This window comes from Sapajus apella, unplaced genomic scaffold (genome assembly GCF_009761245.1).
Source record: "Sapajus apella isolate SASKATOON/1434 unplaced genomic scaffold, GSC_monkey_1.0 scaffold45, whole genome shotgun sequence".
NCBI classification, from domain to species: Eukaryota; Metazoa; Chordata; class Mammalia; order Primates; family Cebidae; genus Sapajus; species Sapajus apella.
The window spans coordinates 17,544,233-17,570,113 of NW_022436985.1; the positions used below are offsets into that span (position 1 = coordinate 17,544,233).

Sequence of the window (25,881 nt, forward strand, 5' to 3'; positions counted from 1 at the left end):
TTGACTGAAACATACACTTTAACATTACTTTATGGTTCCAGAATTGGAACTTATTCTCTCACATGCTCCATTAAGATGGTGACTGTTAGAGAAGTCTTTGTATATTCTCCTTGTATAATTAATATTCTAGTATACAGGTACACTTAATCACAGACATTCTTTATTGAGACGAATGTAGGACAGCTAGCTAACTTTTAAAAATGTAAATATATAACCTGTGTCTGAGTATAGAAACAAGTTATAGAATGCCCACATCCTACAAAGACAGCCCTATCATAAAATGGAGTACTGTTGGGGAAGCTCAGCCATAATTGCACTCCAGAAAGTAAAAGACATTGTATTGCCTCCTCAGCAGAATTTCGCCTCCCTGTATACGAAAATCTGATAAATTGTCCAGTTTCCCGCAGAGGGAACGACAGAGAATTTAATGAGAAACACACTGGAACTGGACCTGTCACTGTGTGATTATGCATTCACTAATCTCTCTGTAGGGTACAGAAAAATGTCAGTCTTTTCTGAGAGAGTTTATCTAGGGAAAGGGAAAAACACATCTAGAAATAAATTACCAAAAAGAAATGTCTTTACTTTCCCACTGATACCTACTGGCATCCAACTAGACTGCTTGTTTGGCCTACAAATAGCAAAAGCATTGAGATTTGCATAGTAACCTATTTTTATGATTGCTAATGAAATCGAAGTGTCATATGATGACATGCATTGATACTTAAATGCAGCTGCAAGTGCCTGATATGTTTAGTTTGGTCTAAAAATTTGTGTTTGAGAACTTCAAGTACACGAGGAGGGGCAGTGAATGTTCTTACTTTTATTGTAGAAGATATTTTATATTTAACATGGGGTTCTCTTACTCATCATCATCATTTTTGTCCAGTAAATTTTATTCAGCACCTATATACATTGTAAAAGCATTTCTGAGCAACTAACATATGCCAGGAACCTATAATTATAATTATACATTAAGTTTTATGAATAACTAGAATATCCAATAGCTCTACAAAGTGTTTAAATCAGAGGAACACATTATTCAAATTTGCTTTTAGCTAAAAGCATTTATTAAGTTATTTTTATTAGCCTGATCTTAGGGTGGGAAATGAGAAATGATCGCAGATATATTCCCTCCAGAAGTTCAAAATATGAGAGTACATTGATGTAAATATCCACAAAGAACTACTAAAGAAGCACTGAGCAAGTCGAAGAGTGTCTTACTAGCTGAGTGCCTTATGCAAGGAGGGATCTCAGAAAACACTTCCTCAATTTTTGGGAAAATGAGAGAATGGTGACATAAAATTGTGTCCTGAGCTATCCTTATTTGGAGGAGTGATGTCAATAAGAATTACTCACATTTCTTCAAGAATTTCCAGAAGGGTTCATGGAGAATGGGAAACTTTAATCACAAAAGAGGTGTTTTTAAAATTGCATGTTTAATTAAGTAGAGCTATTTATTATCAACAATGATACCACTCTGACCATTCCCCCTTCAGGTTAATTAAAATTTTTTACATCCTTTATAAAATGTTAAGCCCAGAATTGATCCCAGCTTTGTAAATGTCTTAATCAAATCTCATACACTTACTCAGTGGATTCGTTTTTGAAACTAAGAAAAGGTCTTTTAAAGAGATCTATGTTTGTAACTTCATTGACAGCTTTTTTTTTTTTTTTTTAATGTGGTTGTCCATTTTCATCTGGACATAGATTTAATTTCATCAGAGGAGGAACCATGTCCCTTTTATGATCTCACAGAACTTTCAACATTTTATGACTCCTACAATCCCTGGCGATAAATCTGGAAATCAAGTTAGAGATCAAATGGTGAAGGACAAAACAGGTGTGAGAGTGACTTGTGGTATTTATGTCTGAATAAAGACAAAAACAATTTAAAAAACTAAAACATAAATGAGAGTTCTTGATTTATAATCTAATATTATTTGTATTGCATAAAATTGCTGAAGTACTGATTGATAATGTGTAGCACAGTTGACAGATTCAATGTCATAAAGATTCTTAGATGTAAAGATGCCTCAACTCAGGTTGGGTTGGCTTCTTGTTCCCTTCTCTACCCTGAGGCTTTCAAACAGGGCAGAGTAAGATGGGGGAGGTAACTCTTTTTCTCTACTAATACCTAATCATATAATCTTATTTCAAAAACTGGCCAGTACAATTGGATTGACAGAAAAAAAAAAAATAGGCCTTGTCCATTTATTCAGAAGTTTCTTTCAAAACTATTTAAAAATTTTATTGGCTTAACATAGATTTTACTTTATCAGAATTTAGATGTAGCAATGAATTAAATCTTAAAGGAGCTGTAGAATTCCTTTAAGAAGTTATTGTTTGCTTTCCATTGCAGCAATGTCTGCAATATTACTTTTTTTTTTTTTAATGAGTTCTAGAGACAATTTGCTGAGACTGTAAAAATGATGCCAGAAGGCAAGTTTTTGGTTAGTGCAATAGTTTCATTTTGTTATTGAAAATGGGATAAGTCATGATTTATTCTCTGCCTCCTTTGGAAGGTAAAAAATATGCTAATGCTAAGAAAATCATTATGTTTTCTATTTCAAGATTGATTTCATAAGAAATTTATCTATCAGATTTATGATGTTTTATCTTTAGCCACAATAAATACAAGCTTAAAAATAAAATAAATAAAACTCTTAGTTTTATATATGTAACTTTTATAATATATATATATAAACTTAGGAATAACTTCTATCAGTATCCCTCATTATTGTCACATGATTTTGAACTTCTGGACCAATATAATTCAGCTGAAATAATCAAGAAAATCAATATACACTTATATTCTCAAATTTGTTTCTTTAGAAGGAAGTGAAAATAGACTCTGTGAAAGAAACATAACAGTGTTGCTAAATCTTATTGAAAACCTCTATTTATCTCTATAGATGTTCCATATAAAGAAATCTTAAATAATTAAACATAATATAATTGATAAAACTGACATGTTATTCTGGAGGTGTTTGTCACCTATAGGCAAAATAGGCTTTTAAATATTAATATAAAATTTATTGTGTTTAGATGAACATAACCATAATCAAATAATTTTATTCAGTATTGGGTGGTTCTAGTTATTTAAAATAATAAAAAGCTACATAAGCAAGAACCCTTTTAGAATGTTGTAAGCATTAGTATAGACATATATTTATACATAGTTTATTTAATTTTTTTTCTGTACATAGTTTATTTAATTAATTGATGTAGGTAACTTAATGCTTAACTGAGCAATAATTAAACATCATTGTGCCTGTAATCCCACCACTTTGGGAGGCCAATTCGGGTGGATCACAAGGTCGGGAGATAGAGACCATCCTAGCCAACATGATGAAACCCCGTCTCTACTAAAAATATAAAAAGTAGCTGGATGTGGGAGCGCGTGCTTGTAATCTCAGCTACTCGGGAGGCTGAGGCAAGAGAGTCTCTTGAATCACGAGTTGGAGGTTGCAGTGAGCTGAGATCGTGCCACTGCACTCCAGCCTGGCAACAGAGTGAGACTCTGGCTCAAAAAAAAAAAAAGAAAAATTCATTGTGTATGGTGAGTAAAGAGAAGTGTAATTTAATATATTTTTTTAAATTTTAGCTTGGCTTTAAATTTTGAAATTAATGATTCCTGACTTGCATAATATATTTGGTAGCTATCTTTCACATTCATATGCTAATCAAATCAAACTAGGAGTATAAGGTAAACGATTACTTTTTAGATTAATGTAGACTACAAGCAACATTTAGCCTATACAACTTATGCATTAATGTGGCTTGCTGTTGACCATCATAATCACCTCTCCCTTCCCTAGTTAGGAACTTATGTTTATTAGTTTCTGTTTTACAACTTAAATTTTTCATGTGCCCTAAGAACTTGGTATACAGTGTGCAATGCTTAACAATAGATTAGAATCAACTAGAGTCATATTTTTAGTTTTATACTGTGTAAACACATAAAATGCCATTTGGATGAGAGTTGGACATATCTTTGTTTTAAAAATTTCATTGTTTTGTTTGTCCCAGAAATAGTTTAAAGTATAAATTAATTCAATTTTTTGTAGCTTTTAACTTTATTCCATTTAAAAATCATACATTAAGTGCAAAGAATGTTTAATGAGATAATTGGCTTTATAACAAAACACTATACTAATGTATACATGTGTTTTAGTTGATGGATGAGTTTTTTAAATTTATTATATATATATATATATATATATATATATGCACTGTTTTTCCATCAAATTAAAGCAAACTGCTTATATGGTAGCTAGTTCAATTTTGATGTTTCCACTTTGTGTTTGTGCACTGAAATAAACCGTAGTTTGCTTTAAGAAAAAAACAGTTTGTAAGTATACTTTAAACATGTTTAAATGCAAACCATGAAATTTCTATGAACTCTTTCGCTCTTACTATGAAAGCCATACATTTACCCATTAGCTATATGGTTTTCTTTTTTTGCTACATTTCTGAATGTAAGATAAACATTTGCATTTTGCAGAACTTTATTAAAATGATTACCTGAGAATAAATTTTATAAATTTTCTAAAGTTAAATTTTCTGTGATTTATATGTCCAGCAGTCAGTATTTACATTGAAATTAAATGCCATTTTCAACACATTGAATTCCCAAATTAGTTACCTCAATCAAAAGGCCAGTTTTTAAAATAAACATCAGAAGTTTCCTTATAAAAGGGCACATCTATTCACTGGAATGGCTATCTTCAGGAAGGCAAGCTCAAAGAGTGTTTGACTGAGTAATAAGAATATGCCTGACAATGGGACTTGGCATGGATAACTGTTAAACCATTCATCTCCTTCAGTTCTCTGTCATTTCTCTCTAAGTGTTTGCTCCCTGTGGATCTATACAGTGGGATAACAGAGTCATAGAAGTATTTTTAAGCACTCCAATTTCATAGTGTAGACTTGACGGACAGAACAAAATTTATTCCTCCAGCTGTTCAAGAATGAGGGCAAGGGGTATATCAAAAGGGAAATGAAGGCAAGACAGACGTAGATCTCAATAAATGTTGCAAACTTAATGTACTTTTACCTCTAAATCCTTTTCCTTACCTCCCAAATTTAATTCCATCAAAATGTCCTTATATTTTATCCTTGCTTCTAACCCATCATATTCCAGCCACCAAAGGTGTAGGATTCCACATAATGTCATGAATTTACATACACATACACACAAATCCAAGCTGAGCCTTTGGTGCCATGAAAAAAGAATTTAAACATATTAAAATGTAAAAGTAAATATATTATCTGAGGTATGGCTAGAAAAAAAAAGTAAAAAAGTGCAGTGAATAGGAAAAATGTAAAAGAGTTCCACATTACAAATTAGCTATAAACACATTTGTAATTCATAAACAGCATAAAATGATTGCTTATGTCATATTAATTAAAATAATAAAAGTAAGAAAATAACGCTCAATGCAGAGGTACTTTTAAGGAAACAAAACAAAAAACAAAAGTTAACAAAATATTTTATCTGCATCAAAATATTCTTTGGAAACCAAAAATAAAAAATGTTTCATGTATGTTCTTTCAGGTTGATCTGTAAAAGTCAGAAAAATACATAGCCCATGTTATTTAACTTTCCAAAAATACAAAGTTCTAAATATCCCTTAAGCATAAAGCAAAAGGCTTTATGTCTTGCTGAACTGAAGCAATGTGCTCCCTGTATTAGACAAAGAATTCCAGTTTTCTTCCTATCAAAATACGTTTTGTTTCCGTCACACTGAAACAAATGATGTGACTTCAACACAGTGTAAGTATAGCCGAAGCTGTGTCCAGAAATGTTTCTTCAGAACTCTGAAGACACCTATAGAAACTCTTGAGGGGAAAGAATGATTTCTCACAAGGCCAAGAGGAATATTATCCAAAGCGAAACTTGAGTCTGTATTTCACTGTGTTGGGAGTTTTCCGAGGTGCAGAAAGGGGAACCTTTGGCTTGATAGGGCTAGGTGGCTTTTTTTTTTCAGGAACAGTCACCGTGAAAGAGAGTTCTGGCTGCTCGGAATGCTTGAATCTTGGCAGAAAATGGGTAGAGATGTGCTGGGGTTTCACCCGGGGGCTGCACCCTCGTTTGGCTTTTCCTCTTTTATTCAGGGCTACGTACCACTCCCGCCCTGTTTTTTCAGTTCTGTGTATTGCTGAGGCGTAAGTATTATAGCTGTTTTCTTGAAAACGCTCCCTGAACTTGCAGTCATCTGTGAACTTGGCCTAGGGAGGAGAAAAAAAAGGAAATTCAAGTTGTGGCAATATTTTCAGTATGTAATAAAATATAAGAGCTTGTAGAAAAAAAAAAGAATTTTGTTGATGTCAGTGCCTTCTACTCCATTTCCCTTTATAAAGATATATTTGCTTCTTTTAAAGTTGCTTTAAAATTACTACTTTTGTATCTATATTTCTACTTCATTTATCTTTGTATCACATTTCTGTTCACTACCTACTTGGTGACACTAATATCAATGAATATAAAAATAACCAGAACCCTTGATACATTTAAACCCGTTACTATTGTTTAAATACTTTGAAACTTATAGTCACAAATCTTTTAACATACTGTTTTTCTTCCTAACTCACCAAGAAAATAAATAGAACTATACTATTAAGAAACAATTGCCTGGTAAAATATAAATTCCTGTTCAGAGAAACAGGGTCAAAATGATTCCTTTGAAACAAGCATGCATTTCTTCAATATTATCAGTGTGATTCATGCCGCTGAGAGAGAAGTAGCAAACAGCCCCCATTAATATTGCCCGTGTTAGAGATGTTTAGGGAAAAAAAGGTATCTTTATTCAGGCAATACAGGAAAGTATATCTGACTCCAGGAAGGAAAAAAGTCATTGAAGTCACTAACAATACTTTGTCCAGATCTTACACACACACACACAAAAATCTGCCCTTGAAATACTTACAGAATAGTGGAAAAGCAGACAAGTAGACATCCGTCATGGTGCAGCTTGATAAATGGAATTATGACAGCGGTATGCAGAGGGTACAATGACAGCATAGAGGAAGGGCATCTAAGAGGGTGGAGGTGGCCAAGAAGAGGGCAGAAAAGTCTTCCTATAAAAGGTGACATTTGAGCTGAGTTTTCAAGTACAACTAGGCATTAGGGAGGCAGGCAAAATAAGAAAGGATTTTCAGGGAGAAGGAACAGTGTGTTCAAAGGTCAGCATGACACTTTCAAATACCTGTAAGTAGTTCAGCCTGACCTCTACTTGAGATGTATGTGAGAAGTAAGGAGATGAGCCTGCCAATGTAGGTCACCACCAGCTCTGAAAGGGCTTAGTTAGCCATGTTGTGAAATCTGAAGGAATTTGTGGGAGAATGGGGGAAGAGTGTGAACTTAGAGTCAGACATTCAATCAAAAACCATTTCTGCCAATTAAGCTCTTCGCCTTAGCTTCCTTATCCATAAACCTTATGCCAATAGAGCTATTATAATAATCCAGATATTTTTCTAGGGAGGAATCTGTAGCTTTCACCAAACTTGAAAGAGTCCATAACCCCCAAAGAAATAAGAATTCCCGTACTAGTTCAGACTACTAGGTTTTATAATTTCAAGGAGTACTATTTACACAGAATTCCTGTGTTTGAGAATATAAAATACTTTGTCCCCTATATATAAAAGCACTAAAAGCTACATACTTCTATGTCAAATCAAGAAGATTTATACGGAAATAAAATGGCCTTTTTCCCCTTGCTTTTTCAATAATGCCAAACTTTTCTTTGGAATACTGATCATAACACTGAAATCCAAATATCTGAATATTGCAAGGCAATCTACATAGATCCACTGTTTTAAGTCCACATGGAATTTTTGAGTAGTGCAAGGTACTGACAGTATTAGAAGTCAACCAATATCAGAGAATTTCCAACTGCACATTAACTTTATGTATAATAGTTTACTGGAGTTACTTATATTTAAGTGTAGTTCAGTCAACAAAGTTCTATTTGGGGGTTATGAAGCCGTATATGTAGATCTTCGACAAGTCTACTAGTGAATCTCTGGATAGGATCTCAAGCAGGCTGAAGACAGGTGTTTTTTGTTTGTTTGTTTTGTTCTGTTTTTGTTTTTTCTTAAGACAGAGTCTCACTCTGTGGGCCAGGCTGGAGTGCAGTGGCACAATCTCTGCTCACTGCAACCTCTGTCTCCTGGGCTCAAGCAATTCTCCTGCCTCAGCCTCTCAAGTAGCTGGGATTACAGGCACACACCACCATGCCCAGCTAATTTTTGTATTTTTAATAGAGACAGGGTTTTACCGTGTTGGCCAGGCTGGTCTCGAACTCCTGACCTCAGATAATCCACCTGCCTCGGCCTCCCAAAGTGCTGGGATTATAGCTGAAGGCAGGTATTTTAAAGAATCACCACCTAGGTGTGGCATCCCTCTCAACCTGTCTTACAATACACCTTGCCAGCCTGTGTTTAGGCCAGGACTGCTATGCTGACATCAGTTTTGAAGATCACACATTGACTACTCCTGTGTTTTATTAGAAAGACTTGCTTACAAATTCATTGTAGATTTGTCTACAGCTGCTTAGTTCTTAAAAGGTCTTTCCCATTTAAGTAGATAATCCCAATATATTGTTTTAAAATAAAAGCTATAGACATCTGGAATGTTTCTGGCTCTATAAAAGGATAAGAATTTAAGGAAGTTGTGAAACATTTCATTTAAAAAAGTATCATCAGGTATGTTTACCTTGTCTCAGGTTTGTTTTTTTTTTCTTAAAATGAAATTGAATGGCATTTTTGAAAATGCATAATACATTATGCCTTGACCTGACTTCTACCTCTGTTTCACAAAAACAGCGGTGATTGCTTTAGTCAATTTTGACAGTTAGGTTTTTAAAATGTACTACATTATTTAATATTTTCCCCCAACAGTGTTCAAGAAAATAAAGAAAGAACATGTCATTTTTTAATTGATGCAGATGACAGGCACACATAGGCATGCACAGGTGCATGTACAGACACACTCCACAGCATTTTCTTTAAAAGAAATCTATATCATTTCCATTTTCGAGTCTTTCATTTGAGTGAAACCAACTGCCCCACCCCCTAAAATTATTTCATCTGAAATCTTTCTGTTTTCCTCCTCAATATTCACATTCTAAAGTTCTTTCTCATGAGGAGCCCTTTAAGGAGATGGCTATTCGGACTTTAGATTTTTCAAAGGTCACCTAACTGTTACCCAGCGTAGAAATGTCTGGAGTTCTAAGAACCCACACACTACACACAGCCCGTCAGCCATCCAAATCCTACATTCTACATTAATATGGGAGTAAATGCAATCAGACTGGTTTGGCTTTCTAAATTGACTTTTAATTTAATGTTTTGTTTGAAAAATTCTTCCAGCTATGATGGAACACAGAATCATTTGAAACAAATATTTCAGTGAATTTATATATCTTGAAGGATTGACTATTTCTGTTAATATTCCAGGTCATACTCAGACAAGATGATGACCCTAAGCAGGTCATAGGTCTTAGCTACAGATAGTGAAATACATACCTTTACCGTTAGAAAATTTTGGATAATAAATTTTCCAGGCCGATTTTTATTTTTTAAATCTTCTTTTAACTATAAGAAATGCTTTAATAAAATATACACCTTTAAAATAATAGGAGCCAGGTGCGGTGGCTCACACATGTAATCCCAGCACTTTCACAGGCCAAGGCAGGCAGATCACAATGTCAAGATACTCAGACCATCCTGGCCAACACGGTGAAAACCGCATAAAATAATAGAACTGCATTACTTTTTTCAGAAAAAAAGAAAAAACTGAAGTTGACAAACAGACTTTTTCTATAGTTAAGAGTATGAAGCAGAGAGGTGAATCAAAATTCAGATAAGTTGCTGAAATCGAGATTCCTTCATTTAATTGTTTTACTACCATCAGCCACTACAATGAAAGCAATTGTTTAAATATTTGTTTTTTTTTAAATGCTATCTTTGTTTTATATTTATTTTTCACTAATTTATTCCACAGATGTTTATTGACTGTTTATCATTTGCTAGGCACTGTGCTAGGTGCCACTTTTACAGTGGAAATCAATATTGGCATGGCCCTGCCGATATCGTTAATGTAATTTAAGTTTTTGTTGACTTAAATTACATTAAAATTTCTTTCATTTCTCCTAGATCTGGCAAGAATAAAAACAAGTTACATTCAACAAGCCATAATTGCAAAACTAAAATGAAATGTTTATAATAGGCATTTTTTATAGTTTAGTACACTCCTAATTGACCAAAAAAAAAAAAAAAAAACCAACAACAACAACTTAAATCAAACTATTTTTTCTCGAATATCCAAATTATTACAAGGAGAGGAAACACACTACTATTGAGGGAAATAAGAACTTTCTGCTGGCCATGGTGGTTCACACCTGTAATCCCTGCACTTTGGGAGGCTGAGGTGAGAGAATCACTTGAGGTCAGGAGTTTGAGGCCACCCTGACCAACATGGTGAAACCTCATCTCTACTAAAAATATAAAATCAGCCAGGTGTGGTGGTGCATGTCTGCAATCCCAGCTACTTGGGAGGGAGAGGCAGGAGAATCGCTTGAACTTGGGAAGCGGAGGTTGCAATGAGCCAGAATTGTACCATTGCACTCCAGCCCAGGAAACAAGAGCAAACCCCGCCTTAAAAAAAAAAAAAAAGAAAGAAAGAAAAACAAAAAAACAAAAAAAACTTTTTTACTAGAAGGAAACTGTCTTGGCTTTACTCATGTCTTCTTAAGGTGAAGGATCCATTTTAAACAATGTATATTTTTTGAAAGGTCAAATTAAATTCAAAGAAAATACAACTCTGATTAACTACAATATTCCAGAAATGACTAATTCTACCAAGTTGGAATTAAACAGAAGTTCAATTAAACCAAATAAATTGTTTATAAAATGATATTAAAAAAAAAAAACTCCCTACATCTCTTCTTGTAGTTTTGTTCTTTAGTAAATATCACATTCTATGATGATTGAGCAGCTTGTATGGTATGAATTAAAGCTGTGCAAATACCAACTCTCATGTGCAACTACAGAAGTAAATATGCAGTATATGAGATGTAGAAACAGGAGTGATTTTGAACAGACACCAGTGTAAACTTTGGAATTTGTGTGTATTTAATCAATTTTAATAATTTATTTCATTTTGTTTCCTTTGATTTGCTTCTTTCTCCTGAAAAACCTTATAAAGTTAAGAAAAAAATAACCGAATCTAAATAATTAAAATGTTGTTATAGACTATAATATTATTAAACAATAAGGTTATCATAGACTATAATAAAAACAATTACAGACTGAATTGTGCTCTAAACTAAGTTTCCTTGTCACATACATCGCTTCTAGTTCTCCTACCTCCTTTTAGTGCTGCTTGGTTCCCATCCCTTCCCTCCACCAATGGAGCTGCCTAGGACGGGTGCCCTGAGCTCAGGTCATTTTGTATACTTTTGCCCTGGAGCAGGGTAGCATGCACCCAGAGGGGCTGCCTTTTACTCCTGATTATATGAGCTGTATGTGGGTCAGTTGCAGCCCTGCCATGCTATTTCCCAGGCATGGCCATATATCCTGCTTGATACTGGACATGCATTCCTTCTATATCTCAGTTCTTCATACTGAGCAACCAACAACAAAATACACTAGTTGATTTTAATATTAGCCAACCTGAGATAATGTAGTAAAGAATATCAACTACAGCATTTCTTTTTTTAATTTTATAATTTGTCTTAAAATTACACAGAGAGCAGGCTCAAATGCAGTTCTCCAATCCCTATCTCCAGATACTGTGTTTTTGTAAGTTGGAAGAGAGACTCTGGACTAAATGTATCATTAACCAGCATCTCGTGATTTTGATGCAGGTGAAGTAAGGACCACACGAGGAGAAACAAGGTGTAACATGGTTTTTTTTTCTGAGGCCCTTAATAACTCCATAAAGCTGGACTGTTGGAGACTACTGTGTGTCAGGTGATTTAAATATACAATTTAACTCACAGTAATTCCATGGCTGCTATTAGGATAGTATTGTCTGATTTTTCGCTGGGGAAGTAAAGAAAATAATACATCTATCACCCTGCATTTATTAAGTGCCAGAATAGACCTGTGACTTAAATGACATCTTCTGATTCCTAGACTAAAGCTCTTTCCATAACACTATACAAACCAAAGCTATCTCCTAGACTTTGCTTATATAGTCTTACTTGCTCTGAAGTTGTTTCTTGTTAAAATATTGAGGAATAACAAGTGTCATTCTCCAAATCATCAAAGAAATATACTACCATCTCTCATTTTTGGCTAATATTGATTTCTGAATCTACAAGGCAATTCACCACACCCAGATTTCCTCAATAAAATAGATCTTCTAACCAGACTTCCATAGTGCAAACTTGAGGGGAACCTTATATTTACTGCAAAGGCAGAGTCTGAACCCACTTTGTGCCTGAAGAGCCAAACATTAAATTTTACTGTATATTGAAAACCCTTAGAAGGCAATAAAAAATTCTATGCAAATGCCTTGATCTAGCTCATGCATGGTCTTGACCAGCAGAGTGGAGTACTTAGTAAGTTATTTTTTAATGATGAAAAGTATTGCTCAAGCTTCCATTTCCCCTTTCAGTAAACATGCTCAGCTTTAGGGCTGCCGACTACTCTTCACTCTGCTCGCAGTGCAGGAAGTCCAGTCTGGAGTCTCATCCCAGGCAAGCCAGCTGGCACCCTCTGAAACCAGGAAAGGAGGATGCTCTAGTCCTTGCTTAGGACTGATCAAGCACACATTCCATGCCCGTTTCGTAAACTCTGCAATTAGCTTTCCTTCCAAACATGATCCTCTAAAACACCGAGAAACAAAAATAATTCCACCACATGCTTCTCTCTGGATCTTTAAAATAAGCTAACATGTTTTTCCCCAATAGGCAATGAGCTTCTTGCATGCTTTAATGAAAATACAAGAATGCATGATAACCATCTTTTCCAAGATTTATATTTTTTAGGGATAAACGAAGATGGATGACATAGCCATGAAAAAAAATAACAAGATTATGATCATAGGAAATCCATGCCTCTTTAAGAGGTTGAGCTTGGACATTTTGCTTTGAAATTAAGTTCCTTGGAAAAAGGAAAACCTGGTAGATAAGGGACAACTATAAGCGCACAAAGCTTGGACCCAAGGAAGAAAAGATCAGTGATTAATTGGACTTGAGGCTGGTCTGAATAATTTAAGGGTCATAGCTGCCTGACCCCAGAATCAGAAAGAAAGAGATTAAGGATTGTCAAACAGCCCCCTGAGAGCAAATTTAGGAAAATCTGTTTAAACGTTAAGTGTAGAACGCTTTTCAGGCAGCGAAACAAGTGTTATATATGTATTATCTTGCTTAAAACACTTAGCTATCCCAAAAGAGTGTTACTTTAATTTTCCTTCTTTAATAGTTTATAAAACCAAGGAATAGAAAGATGAAGTAAAATGACACAGTTAGGAAGTGGTGGAGTGGGATTCAGCTGGGACTATCTAACTGTGTCTTTACCACCACACTCAAGGCCTTTTACTCCTAGTCTGAACCCACCTCAGATAAATCCAGAAAGGGATTTTCAGTAAGGATGCCAATCTGAGGAGGGAGGAGGGACAGACAGACAGAGAAAGGCAGAAAGAGAAGGGCGCTCAGTCTCAGAAGATATCTTAGCATGGGAATGAATGCGCTGAGAAAGAGCGTGCTGGCCACAGCTATGGCTTGGAGTAGCCCTTATGGCTCTTTGGAAAGCAATTATCGCCTTCTGCTCTCGATGATTCTTGATACATTTGTACAAGGAGAAGACCATACATCCTCATCCTTGTGAAGACTGCTGAAAAACATGCACAACAGAAGTTTGCTTGCATTGCATATTTAGTGTATACCAATAAAGGTTTGAAGGAGAGCTGCCTTTAAATCAGGGTCTTGAATGATTCCATGGAGCCCCATACATTTAGATGGCTGAAGTTCAACTAAGACTTCTCTGATGAGATTAACAAATTTAGCACAAAAACGGAATTAGCATCAATGCTAATTGATCTGCTCTGGACTGCCCTTTCAGTTTGCCATCTTTGTGTCCATGGACAGTAAAATATTTACTAAATGAAGATTTCTGTGAGCAAAACATCTCTTTTCTGTTTCAAAAGTTTATATTGGGAGGGAGGGGTTCCCTACGCAACTCATCACTGACATAGAATAACCAACATTTGTAAAATTCTATGATGAGTTCTGTGACAGACACATCCCTTCTTCTCTAGATTCTAAAATGAAGCACTAGAGACACAAGAGTAAATGGGGAATATGCCAATTCAAAAAAGTGATATGAATCAAAGAGAAAAGGAAGTACCTAGAATGGGAAAATTTGCAACTTTAACTACAAATCTCAAATTGCCTATTCATTTGCCTATTAAGTAAAATACTATAAATATTCTGATGATATGCCACAATATTCATTTTCGTATGTAATATGAAAATGTTTTCATACACATATTAATTCCTATAAATTAACAGATGAAAACAGTGTAATTGTTTCTCAACAAAACATAATATCCTCTTTCAGGCTAACTTTTATCTACCAAGCACTATGGCATTTAAAGAGAAAGAGAAAATTTTAAGAGGATATAGTTCTGGTTCAATCACTTGTTAACTGTGTAACCTTGGGAAAATAATTTAACATCTATGAGACTCTTTCATTACCTTATTATCTCATGAGATAATGTGAGTGAAAGAGCTTTTAGAGAACTAGGAAAGTACATTATCTCTGCCTAGTAACTAATTTTTAATACTTTGATTATTACTACAAAAACTGAGTTGAATATCTACAAGTATCCATGAATATTTCTCAGTACAGTGGGGGATTACATTTCCCAGAATTCTATTAATATTTTATATTTTTAGTTCACCTTTGCTTTGTAGATAGAACCCTAAAGGTACTCTTTAAGTGCCTCTGCAAAATTATTAATTTAAAGCAACTCATCAATTACAAGTCTAATCCTAAAATTCTATGAGTTTTTAACCTTTTTGGGGGATGATGTAAAGTTTTAAATATCGGAATTGTTAACTAAGTCAAATAGTCATATTTAGAGTTACAAGAGCAATTTCCCAACACATTTAACTAGAATCTGAAAACAGGAAAGAAACCAACTGGGCATAAAACTGATAATTGCTAGCATTAATAGTATTTCTAAATTCAACATCTTTAAAAAATAAATCACTTTATAATTTAATTAGGTTTTCACCTAGAGGAAAAGTGCTAATAAAAGCTCAGATAAGAGAAAGTGAGCTTGGATAATTGGTTTAAAAAGAATCTGCATAATCATAGGGCTTAATATTTTTATCTACAATTCAGCTCAAAGTCATCAGAATGACTTTTATATCAAAGAGCTTCAGTGAGTGACAAGAGCAAGACTTGCTTTGTACTGTTTTAAAGTCATTATTCTATGAAATAACTCTAGCCTGCCAAGATGAGAAAGAATAACAGATGCTGCTTTTGCATTATCTGCATTATTTCAACCAGCCATCTTTAGACATTTGGGTCAAATTTCTAGAAATTTGTTACTTGCATTTGACAGAGGAATCACGTATCTTAACCCCTTAGTTTGACCTTTCTAATTGGCTTCCATTTGTAATACGTTACTTTCTTTGGCAATTATCCTTAAGCTGTTCCAAGTGTGGACTATTTTTTGCATGTACTAGGGCATAAATCAGAATATTTTAAAAGTTAAGATTTTTACCCAAAACAAACCAGCAAGAGAAAGTTTCTTTGCATGCCTAGTATATTATTATGATGGTTAGATTTTGAAGGTGTTTTAATATTTCATAAACTTTAAGTAGACTGAGGAAAAGTTATTTTGTTCAGATGTGTGTAATCATTGTTTTCCATTCTGTATGTGGATTTTATATAATATTTTTAAATAAAATTAAATGCCCTGAGAATGATACATTGGACTTTGGAAACTCAGGGGTAAAGAGGGAGTGGGTGGGGATAAAAGACTACACATGGGGTACAGTACACATTACTCAGGTGATGGGTGCACCAAAATCTCAGAAATCACTACTAAAGAACTTTCTCATATAACCAAATACCACCTGCTCCTTAAAAGCCTATTGAAATAAAAAATAAATTTAAAAAATTAAATACCCTACTTTTTCACAGTGATGCAGAATCTTTGTCCCTAAATAAATGAAAAAAGTCTAAAAAATGTCTTTATGAATACTATGTTATAGCTTGATAGAATATAGTAACCAGCTCAAAAAATGAAATAGGTAAATTGTTTAACAGTTCTTGCAATGGGTGATTTCAGAGTTTAACAAAGGATTTCTATTCATGTTATTAAACTGAGATTTTTAGTAGTTTATTATATTCAGATTGTTATTCTATAATAATGGGCAATATTTATTGAGCACTTATAATACACCAAATAGTATTCTAAGCACATTGCATGCATTATCTCATTGAATCCTCAAATAACTATAGAAATTGCTCAAATTCTGTCTCTTCCAAAAGATATTAACAAACCACCTTTAGATGTTAAGAAAAGTAAAATTATAAAAGTCTTACATATTAAACCAAGTGGTATTCTCATTGAATTTTTTTAAAGATCTATGAAATAAAATTATAAATAGTAAGTTTCAATTGATAGCTATCAAAACTTTCTATAACTTTGAAAATTGAAAATGTGATATTCCAATAATTTATTTAATACTAAAAGGAATAAGGATTAAAGGACTAACTTTAAAGAATAATTGCTTTTAAAATATTTTAATGTGAAGAAAATGAGTATACCACAGAAAAAGCTTAAAGCACCTTTAAGTGTGGTGCATATATACTAATACAAATAGAATCTATAAGTGGGAAAACTAAGCTGAACATACTTTATTATCTTTAATACGTTTTACTACTTCCCAGGTAATGGGAACTTGCATAACAAAGCAAATAAATAATTTGTAAATTGATTACAATACGTAAAACTGATCTAAATAAATTTTTGAGAATGCAAAATTAGTTTTCATAGTATTAAGTTATTATTTTTGATGTGACAAAAAAACGAGATAAAAATTCTTCAAATTAATCAAATAAAATTTATCTATGAAAGTCAGAGTCTTCTAATTATTGGTTTCTTCTCTCCCTACTTGTTAATTTGAAAATATTTTACATTACTGAGACCCAATTTTTGGTATTATGAGTAGCTTGTAAAATTAATAACTTCATCTACTAAGCAAATGCACAATCGCTATAAACTTATATGTTATGAAATATATTATTGCCATAATATTTCTTCTTACGTGGGCTGCTTCTAAGAAATAAATGGATGGCTACCCCTTTGAGAGTGCTATTTCCAAATACACCTATGCTTAAACTTTTTGTAGACTCTGTAATATCTTTTCAAGCAAATATTTAAATGATTACTTTTAGAAGCACACAAAATTCTCTTGGTTAAATGTACATATACTTTAAAAAAAATTAAGTTCTTTGGGCAAATTGTCTTACCTACTAATTTGGAAAATTACTTTTTCTGTTTTACAAATGTGAAATCTTTATAGCACCTTTAACAAATATAAAGTGGTTCTACTTACACTTGCATGGAGTTTTCCTTTTTTTGACATCGCTAAAAATTTGTTGCTGAAAACTCCTCGTATTCCTACAATCCCCTGAGACACAGCAAATATTTCCAAAATACCTAGGATGACAGAAATCCCAAAATAAAACAGACTCTTCTTTATATTATTGTGAAGAATTAAATTTCTACATAGATTCTTTTCATTCTTTATTATTGTGATTTAAAAAAAGAACTTTGTATTTAACATCCTTATTTTTCATGACATTCACTATGTACAAAAATAAACCTAGGATTCAAGATGATTTCGAGACTTAAAAATTTAATTCTACCTCATCATAATTTTTTGGACAAATAATTTGCTTTTAGTAAACAGTGAGCATGAGATTTTCTAAGATTTTAAGGGGACTGAGAAGACATTAAAAAAATGTTTATAATTCTCATCCATTGTTTCTTCGTCAAAGATAGTACACCACTTTGAATATTAAAGCACATAAATTTCGTGCTCAAGACTAGTATAACCATTTGAAAGCCTGGAAAATAATACTTATTTACCTTAAATAAATTTCTCTGCTCTAATCATCATGGTTTTAATGGTAGTAACAAATAAACATATACCATACTCAGTCTTTTAGTGACTACATTTAAAGACTGCATATAAAATACTGAAAGCATTATAAATAACTTGAAATTATTGGTTTAATTAAATGTTTAATAGATTATGCTTTGAGAAATCTTGCATTTTAAATCATTTCCTGGAAAAAAATTAATTAGATAGTTTATTACATTATTGTTTATATTTTGTATTTTATAGTTAGCATTATGAAGTCAATGTCTCTCTGTCTTCTACAGTAATTTCAAAGTTCACATCCACTGGATCAAGAGAATTATACACCACAGTTCATAGAGTATTTCAATAAGATAAAACTCATAGTCTGCGTATAATTAGAAAGCTTGCTTATTTAACACAAATGTATGTATGTTATATGAACATGAAAAGAACATAATGTTTTTTATTAGTTGTCTATTTCAAATTTTTTTAAAAGAGGTTTTTAGTTCAATAGACCTAAAAAGGGACTTGTTTTAGAAAGGAAAACGGGAAGCCAGGTGCAGTAGCTCACACCTGTAATTGCAGCACTTTAGGAGTCTGAAGCTGAAGGATTGCCTGATGCCAGGAGTTCAAGACCATCTGGTCGAAATAGTGACACCTCATCTCTAGTTTTAAAAAGGAAAGGAAGGAAGGAAGATAAGAAGGAAATAAAGAAGGGGGGAAGGAGAAAAGAACATCTCAATACTTCGATCTATAATATACTGAGCATATATTCAAATTAGGATATCTCAATAGGACTCTGCCAAATAGAGAAATTCATCATATTTTCTTGAAATAGAAGTTTCTCCCTACAGTATTTGAGGTACATATAAAACTATTCTGCTTACCAAAAACAAAAAATATTTTATAAATATATGTGAGCAACTTGATTGAGCACTTATATTGTGCAATGTGAGCTAACATCTGTAATTGTAGCAAGCATTGCTGTTTATTTATTCAACTTGGTTTCTTAAAAAACTTGATCAGAAAATTTATTTGAAAAAGGGGATAACTGAACAAATTTAAAAAAAAATGTTTTCAGCCCATAGTAAATAAAACATACCTTAGGGAAACTTCAGGTACTCATTCATTAATAGATGTTTCTTTAAATTGAAAAACAAAAACTAAAAACTATTGGAAACTACTTTTGCTTTTAGGAGTAAACTACTAAAAAACAAACAAACAAAAAACACTACTGTCTTATAAATCCTTTCCTTCAAAATGTTTTTCAAATGCTATTTATTATAGAATTTACTATGAACATTATTTGAGTATGATACACATCCAAAGGTTTAGAAGCATTATCATTTTATCAAATATTAACAAAGCATACCAAGTGCTTTGTAAAGTTAAATACTCTACACAGATGTAACATGTTATAGTAATATTATTACTAAAGGGTGACTGGAATGCTGATAAAAAGTTAAATTTCTATCAGAATTACAGGATGATACTGAGAATAGCATCAATGCTTTTAGATATTTGGGAGATGGGGGATGTGACTGTAAATATTTATGTAAACATGTGCATTCAAAAATGAGAAAGAAAGTGAGAAATTGTATATGTGTGAAATGATAGACACAAAAGGGACAACATGGAGTTAGTAGAGGAGAGATTTGGTTGTATATTTCCTCCAAGTTACTAATGGTGCTAGATTGTCAGAGGCTTTTAATTCCATTCCCTGGAAATTTTTCTGGTTTTGAATGTGAGATATATTGTATATTAATGAAAAATATATGGTAGAATAACATATTAAAGTCTCATAAGTATATGTGTTTGTATGCTAACTTTGAAGATGTTGAGATAAAAAGGCTTTATAAATATTTGTTTTAATAGAAATAATACTGCTTTGCTTAAATAAATAGTTTCTGATAACTAACTTATTCTCTTTTTAAAGAAAGATCCACTTAGAATCATTTAACTTGTATTTCAATACAGTGTACATTTTGTGTGTATATATTATGTCCAATTTGCATGTAATGAATTTTAAATATGGGGAAGATGAAATAATATATGTGAAAAAGTGTTATTATTTGATTACATATTGCATGGTTTCTTCTTAAATTTTCCAGGATAAAAATGATGTATTGCCTGAGAATTAAAGGATTTTATAATTTTAAGAAAATTATCTTTAACTGAAAGCTTAAAAATACGCTTTAGATATATCATTTTATTTACTATTATAAGGAATGCAGGAGATGTAAGAGATAAGATTGGATGGATGAATTACTTTTCACATAGGCAACTTTGGTATTGATCTTCTAAATCTTACTATTATTATGACCTAATAGTAAGAACACTCTTATGATCATAATTTCCAAAGTAATGTCAGCAGTGATTTCACAATGTCTTGTTTTTTAAAACACTGGAGCAGATTCAACAAGTCACATGATTCAGTTTCCTGCCCTCCTCCCCAAGACATCACAGGCCTATTGATTTTACTATGACAAATCTCAGTAACTCATTTAGGAATTCTACGTAATTTTTTAAACCCATATACATTAAATCACACATATACAAATTTCAGAAAACATTTCTTCGACACTATTTTTTTTTTAATTTCAGTAATTTTCTGACCTTTATCATTGGTAGTCAGATATATTAAATTTGACAAAAACTTAACAATTTTCCTTATGAATGCCAAGACAGTATCTCTAAGCAAAATTGTGGAAGGCCAAGCTTGTCTCATAGATGGTAGATAGTCCATGACTGTTTGCTAAATTTGACTGTCTTCTTTGATTCTCTCACTACCTCTTTTCTCTTGTCAGGACACCCCATGTATACACAAGTATGGACAGGTGTCTTAGTACTCTCCTGATACTACGGCCTTTTCCTGCTTTAGAAGCCATGGGTGGGGGTGGTTCAGTGTGAATTAATTCACATTAAAGTGCTAGTGAACCTGTGCTTTTTTCTTAAGGTGTTCCCATTTAAGAGGGTCAAAAGAAGAGGAGAATGCTTAAGAGAAGGAATTATTATCTCTTTGTGGGATTTCAGCATTGGCACCTAGGCTGAAGAAGGCAAGAATTTCTTGGTCTCTCAGTTTACACACACAGTCTATTCCACTTATGCATTACGAAGTAGGTTTACTTCTGAAAAAAAAAATTTCTAGATTTTTGTCTTAGTCCTCTGCAGATGTTTTAATATAATCGGGCTCTATTGATAGTGGTTGGTATAATTATACAAATTTTTCCTTTTTCTCTCTTTTGTTATGAATAAAATATAGAAAAGCATAGATATCCCATGTATTCAGAAACTTTCAACAACCCATCTGAAAATCCCCAGAGAAAAATATTTTAAAACTGGAGTTTCTCTACTTGCATCCACAAAGTAACAGATATGCTGTGCCAAGTTATCAAATCTGAATCTTGAAATATTCAGTTTAGCAGCCTTCACTGATTAAATTAGTAACAGAAATTTTCCACTTGACTTTTTTCTACATAGTAGATACAGATTCTGATTTATTTAGGCTTGGGGGACTGTCTAATGATTCCACATGACACCAAAATTGGTAGTGAATTTAGATTTTTTAAAAAAGCAGTAACATTGGCGATTCTATCAGCCAAAATATGTGCTTGGAATTTTCATATTTCATGTAATCGCATTGAGTTTATGTAGCCACAGCCTTAAACTTTTCTTCCCTAAATTGATTACCTATTATTCAGTGGCCCAAGATAAGTAAACAGAAGCACTGTATTGAAACTAAACTTGAAGACATATATAAACAAAGCAAACCCTTTGTTTCCATGCAATAGTTGGGTCATCTATCTTGTCTTGTTCATCTTTCTTCATCTTTCCACATGTTTCCTCATAATAAGGATTTATATACAATGAGCTTGATTTCATTTTCTGTCTTCAAAACTTGGGATAACTATTGTATAAGAGAAGCTAAGAATATATTAATTGGTTCATGTAAACTAAACAGAGTATGTTTGAAAGTCCATGGCCAGAATGTACTTCTGATGATGAAACCAAAAAATATTTGCAATTTGCAAAAATATAGATATAAAAGTTTACTGTCAAATAATAGTTGTGAAACACATATGTTTATCTGTCTATAAGACAAATACTACAGAATGTTATTAGGTTTAAAATAACTTGTTAGAATGAAGTTTCATGGCAAAGATTTGACTTTTCTGAAGTATCAGGCTTGTAACAAAAGGAATATGTTTTCTATCATTGCTACCTCACAGACAGTAGAATTAGATGATGAGATCAAACTGATGTATCCTCTGTGGATACATCTTGATCCGGCCCTCTCAGCCTCTTTGAGATTTAAACACACTTCTTCACATACTCTAAGAAAGGTCATGGCCAACACCCTAGTTAACAGGAATGTCAGGAAACATCAAGTGCTGCATTCAAAGAGGTAAATGACCAATTATAATTAGCAAGCTTCTGTTTCTCTTTTACAGCTAGGTAATGGCAGAGATCCATGTTAAATTCACAAATTACATGCAAATTCTTCATTGATCAATGGTAGTAAAAATTTTATGAAGTAGTTAGTATTAGACACTCCAGACATCACAAAGCAGAAAATCACTATGATTTAAATATTTGTTATGCTTTCTTCTGGGGGGGGGGGAACTCTATGGAAGACAAACAACACAAAAGTAACCAAAATATCATGCTTAATGAGATAGGTGTCTTATATTGGGTACATGAATGAATGAATCAATATGTGAATGAAAGCAAGTCATGTGAAAGACACAGAAACTAAACTCTGAAAGGTTACTGTAAAGAGGAAAAAATTAGGAAAAAGTCTAAATTAAGTTTTATTTCGGCACAGTTTTGGGAAACATCCCTGTTCTCTTGTAGATAGCTTTCAACATGGATTTTAAAAGAAAATGTACGTTTTACATACTGGGTATTTGTAAATGTCTGGTTTAGCTGGATGTATCCTTTTTGATGTGCTCTTATTTTCCTCCCTTTGCTTTTCTACAACATCCGCTCTAGCAAGGCCTAAGCTGTAAAACTATCTTTGTCTCTTACAGTGTCTTCCTAGAGAAGACGATTAATATCCTGGGAATGAGCCTTGCTTTCCGAGATCTCCATTACAACTAAACCCTCCCCAGAGGCATTTTCTGAGCTCCCTGGGCTCCAACCTGCCTCTTGCTGCCTGCTAGTTTGGGATCTCCCTTGAGCTCACAGAAGTTATTTTCTGTTGCTGCTGATTCCTGGATAAATTACAGGAATAACGAAAGAAAGAAAGTTTCTTGGGAGAGAGAAGGAAAGGTTGACTGAAGTGGAGAATAAGCTGTGATGGCTAATGGAGTCAAGAGATGGTTGAGACAAAATGAGAAGGACGAATGGAAACAGACGTTACTGGTTATTTCTCAAATCTCAGAAAATTCCCCTTCACCCCAATAGATTTTGAACTTTATCCACTCCCAAAATAAGTTATTTGATGAATGAAATAAACTCTAAAATATGGACATAGTTTCCTCTTGGGAGCCTGAGGGAGGCCCTGGGACTCACTGGGGAGCGCTGTCTCCAACTGGCCGCTCCAGTCTCCCTCACCACGTGCGCCGCAGGCTGCTGAATCAGCGCCACCAAATAGACTAGACAGGCGCAGGGGGCGGGCATAGACCTGTTCCTCTCTCAGCATGAACCATCAGGACTTCCACACGAGGCCCCCTAAACTCGCGGGAGGAGGCTTGCCAACCTACCACCTAACCCACTTGCGCAGCTCCGATCCCGCTCCGGAGACTGCTGGCTGCCAAAATTTCAGCCTGCCGGTGGCGTCCAGGCTCCTCTTAGAGCCCGTGAAAGAAGAAGCCCAAAGGCCCGCGGAGTCGTTGGTCTGGGATGGAGCAAGGTAGGTACATCTAGGAGCAACCAGGCTGACATTGAAAGACAGGTGACTATGCGCGCTGCTGTCTCCTGGCTACATTTCCGCTCTCCCTGGGTACCTGACAGGCCCTGGCTGACCAACCCGTGCTGGAAGAGGGATCTGGACCTACTGAGCAAAAGCCCCACAGAGATCCTTCTAGTCCTACACAGTCCCAAACCATCTCTGCCCCCAGCTGCCTAGAGGCAGTGAAGGGAAACCAGAGGAGTGACTGCGATGGTCCGGAAACACAGATGGGGTGGAAGGGAAGAGAATATGAGAAAGGAGAACAGAGCTCCTGCTAAAAGAGAAAACTCAGAGGGAAAATGTAAAACTTTGTTTATAAAAAGTCCTACAAAATTTACACCCAAACCAAATTTAACCTCTGTGCTTCTTCTAAAATAAGAAACGTTCCCCTCACTGTTCTAGGGTATCAAAGGCTGGCCACTCTCCTAACAAGGTGTAGTCATGGTCTCAAGATACTAAACGTTTCTAAATCTAACTCTGGAGTTAGTAATTACAATGTTTATCACGTCTCCCTCTCTAAACGTGTCCAGTTTTCCAGAGCACAATCTTCTTCCAAGCAGAAATGTCTTTCTGATGTCCCCTAATTATCTATCTGTCTGTCTATCTATCTATCTATCTATATTTTGTGTCTATATATACCTATGTGTATGCATTGTATACATAAACATATATATGTATATGCATATATATATATACAATATTAATTTGACGTTTATGGTAGCAGTTGGAAGAGGGAAGTATTTAAGATTTGATTCTTCTTTTTAAAAAATAACTTCAGTTATGGATATGGAGAAGGGCTGCACTTTAATGCCTAATTAAAAATGCCAGGCTAGTTCATAAGCAGAAGGTAAACAAAATGAACGAGAAGGAATGAGATTTTTTGTTCTCTTCCCTCATGGCTGGAGATTCGTCTTTGAGGCTAGGGCAAACTGGAAACAAGGTACCCGTCTGGGCACCAGCCTCTAGGTAACACACACCTCAGAAATCGCCATTCCTCATGCACAGGAGAGGGGTGCGTGTGCGCACACCATATAGGTGCATCTCCACCCAACCTGCCCGGCTGTTTCTGAGTATCAGCTCGTCCCAATGACACGGGCTCAGGAAGGTGCGCCTGTGGCCCGGGGAATACCTGCTGTCCCTCCGGAATCTTCCGCCGCCCGCCTAGGACAGGGTTTGTAGGAGAGCGAGTAACTTACTTAACATATTGGCTTCGTGGGAGCCATTGACTTTGCCATCCGGGTAGATCTGCAGATGGAAACCGATGCCCACTCTGCAGTAGAGGCTGCCGGTCCGGCGCCCCGAGGGGCTCCACTGGAAACTGCTCTGCTCCAAGCCACTTCCTTGGCTGCCCAGAGAAGCTGCGGGGGAGGAGGAGGCAGAAGAGGAAGACATAGCGCTACTGCCGCTCTGTCTGTTGCTGGAGCCTCTAGGGTTCCTATCACTGGCAGTGGGTCCGGATTGCCCTTTGGGGGCAAGGCGCTTCTCCCCTTGAGCCCAGGCGCTGAGGATCAGGTGGCTGAAGAAGAGGAGGAGAAGGGAGGACAAGCTCATTCTTCCAGCCGCGGGGGTCCTAAGTGCATCTTGCAGGGCTGATTCTGGGCTCTGTAGCCCCTGTGCGGCTGCGTGCCTCTGGCGCTGCCCGCCTCGCCGCACCGGGTGGACATAGCCTCGGGGATGAGAAGGGGAGAGGGGGAGAGAGAGGCCCCCGAGCGGATCTCCGCGCTGGCACCGGGATATTTATAACGCCAGTGATCTCACTGCTCCGTGCACGCCTGCGAAGCTTCCCCTCACCCGCGGCTTTGTGTACTCACCGGCCGGCGCGGGGAGGGAGCCTCGCGGTCCCGGGGGCGGGGGGTGTGAAGGAGG

At 35.0% G+C, this 25,881-nt stretch overlaps 1 protein-coding gene across 3 annotated transcripts; it reads right to left on the bottom strand.

Moving 5' to 3' along the window:
* On the bottom strand, window positions 1-25,877 carry FGF5 (fibroblast growth factor 5). Of its 3 annotated transcripts, XM_032239814.1 has the most exons (3): window positions 25,212-25,873; window positions 17,592-17,695; window positions 1-6,234 (listed from the first exon to the last, which is right to left on the bottom strand). In XM_032239814.1, the coding sequence occupies exons 1-3, from the start codon at window positions 25,564-25,566 to the stop codon at window positions 5,887-5,889; spliced, it is 807 nt and encodes a 268-aa protein (XP_032095705.1). In that variant the 5' UTR covers window positions 25,567-25,873; the 3' UTR covers window positions 1-5,886. The 3 variants fall into 3 exon arrangements, with proteins under 3 accessions (XP_032095705.1, XP_032095707.1, XP_032095706.1); XM_032239816.1 differs by lacking the exon at window positions 17,592-17,695 and having other exon boundaries at window positions 25,212-25,877; XM_032239815.1 differs by lacking the exons at window positions 17,592-17,695; window positions 25,212-25,873 and adding an exon at window positions 6,933-8,114 and having other exon boundaries at window positions 4,056-6,234.
* Window positions 25,878-25,881: the final 4 nt, after the last annotated feature.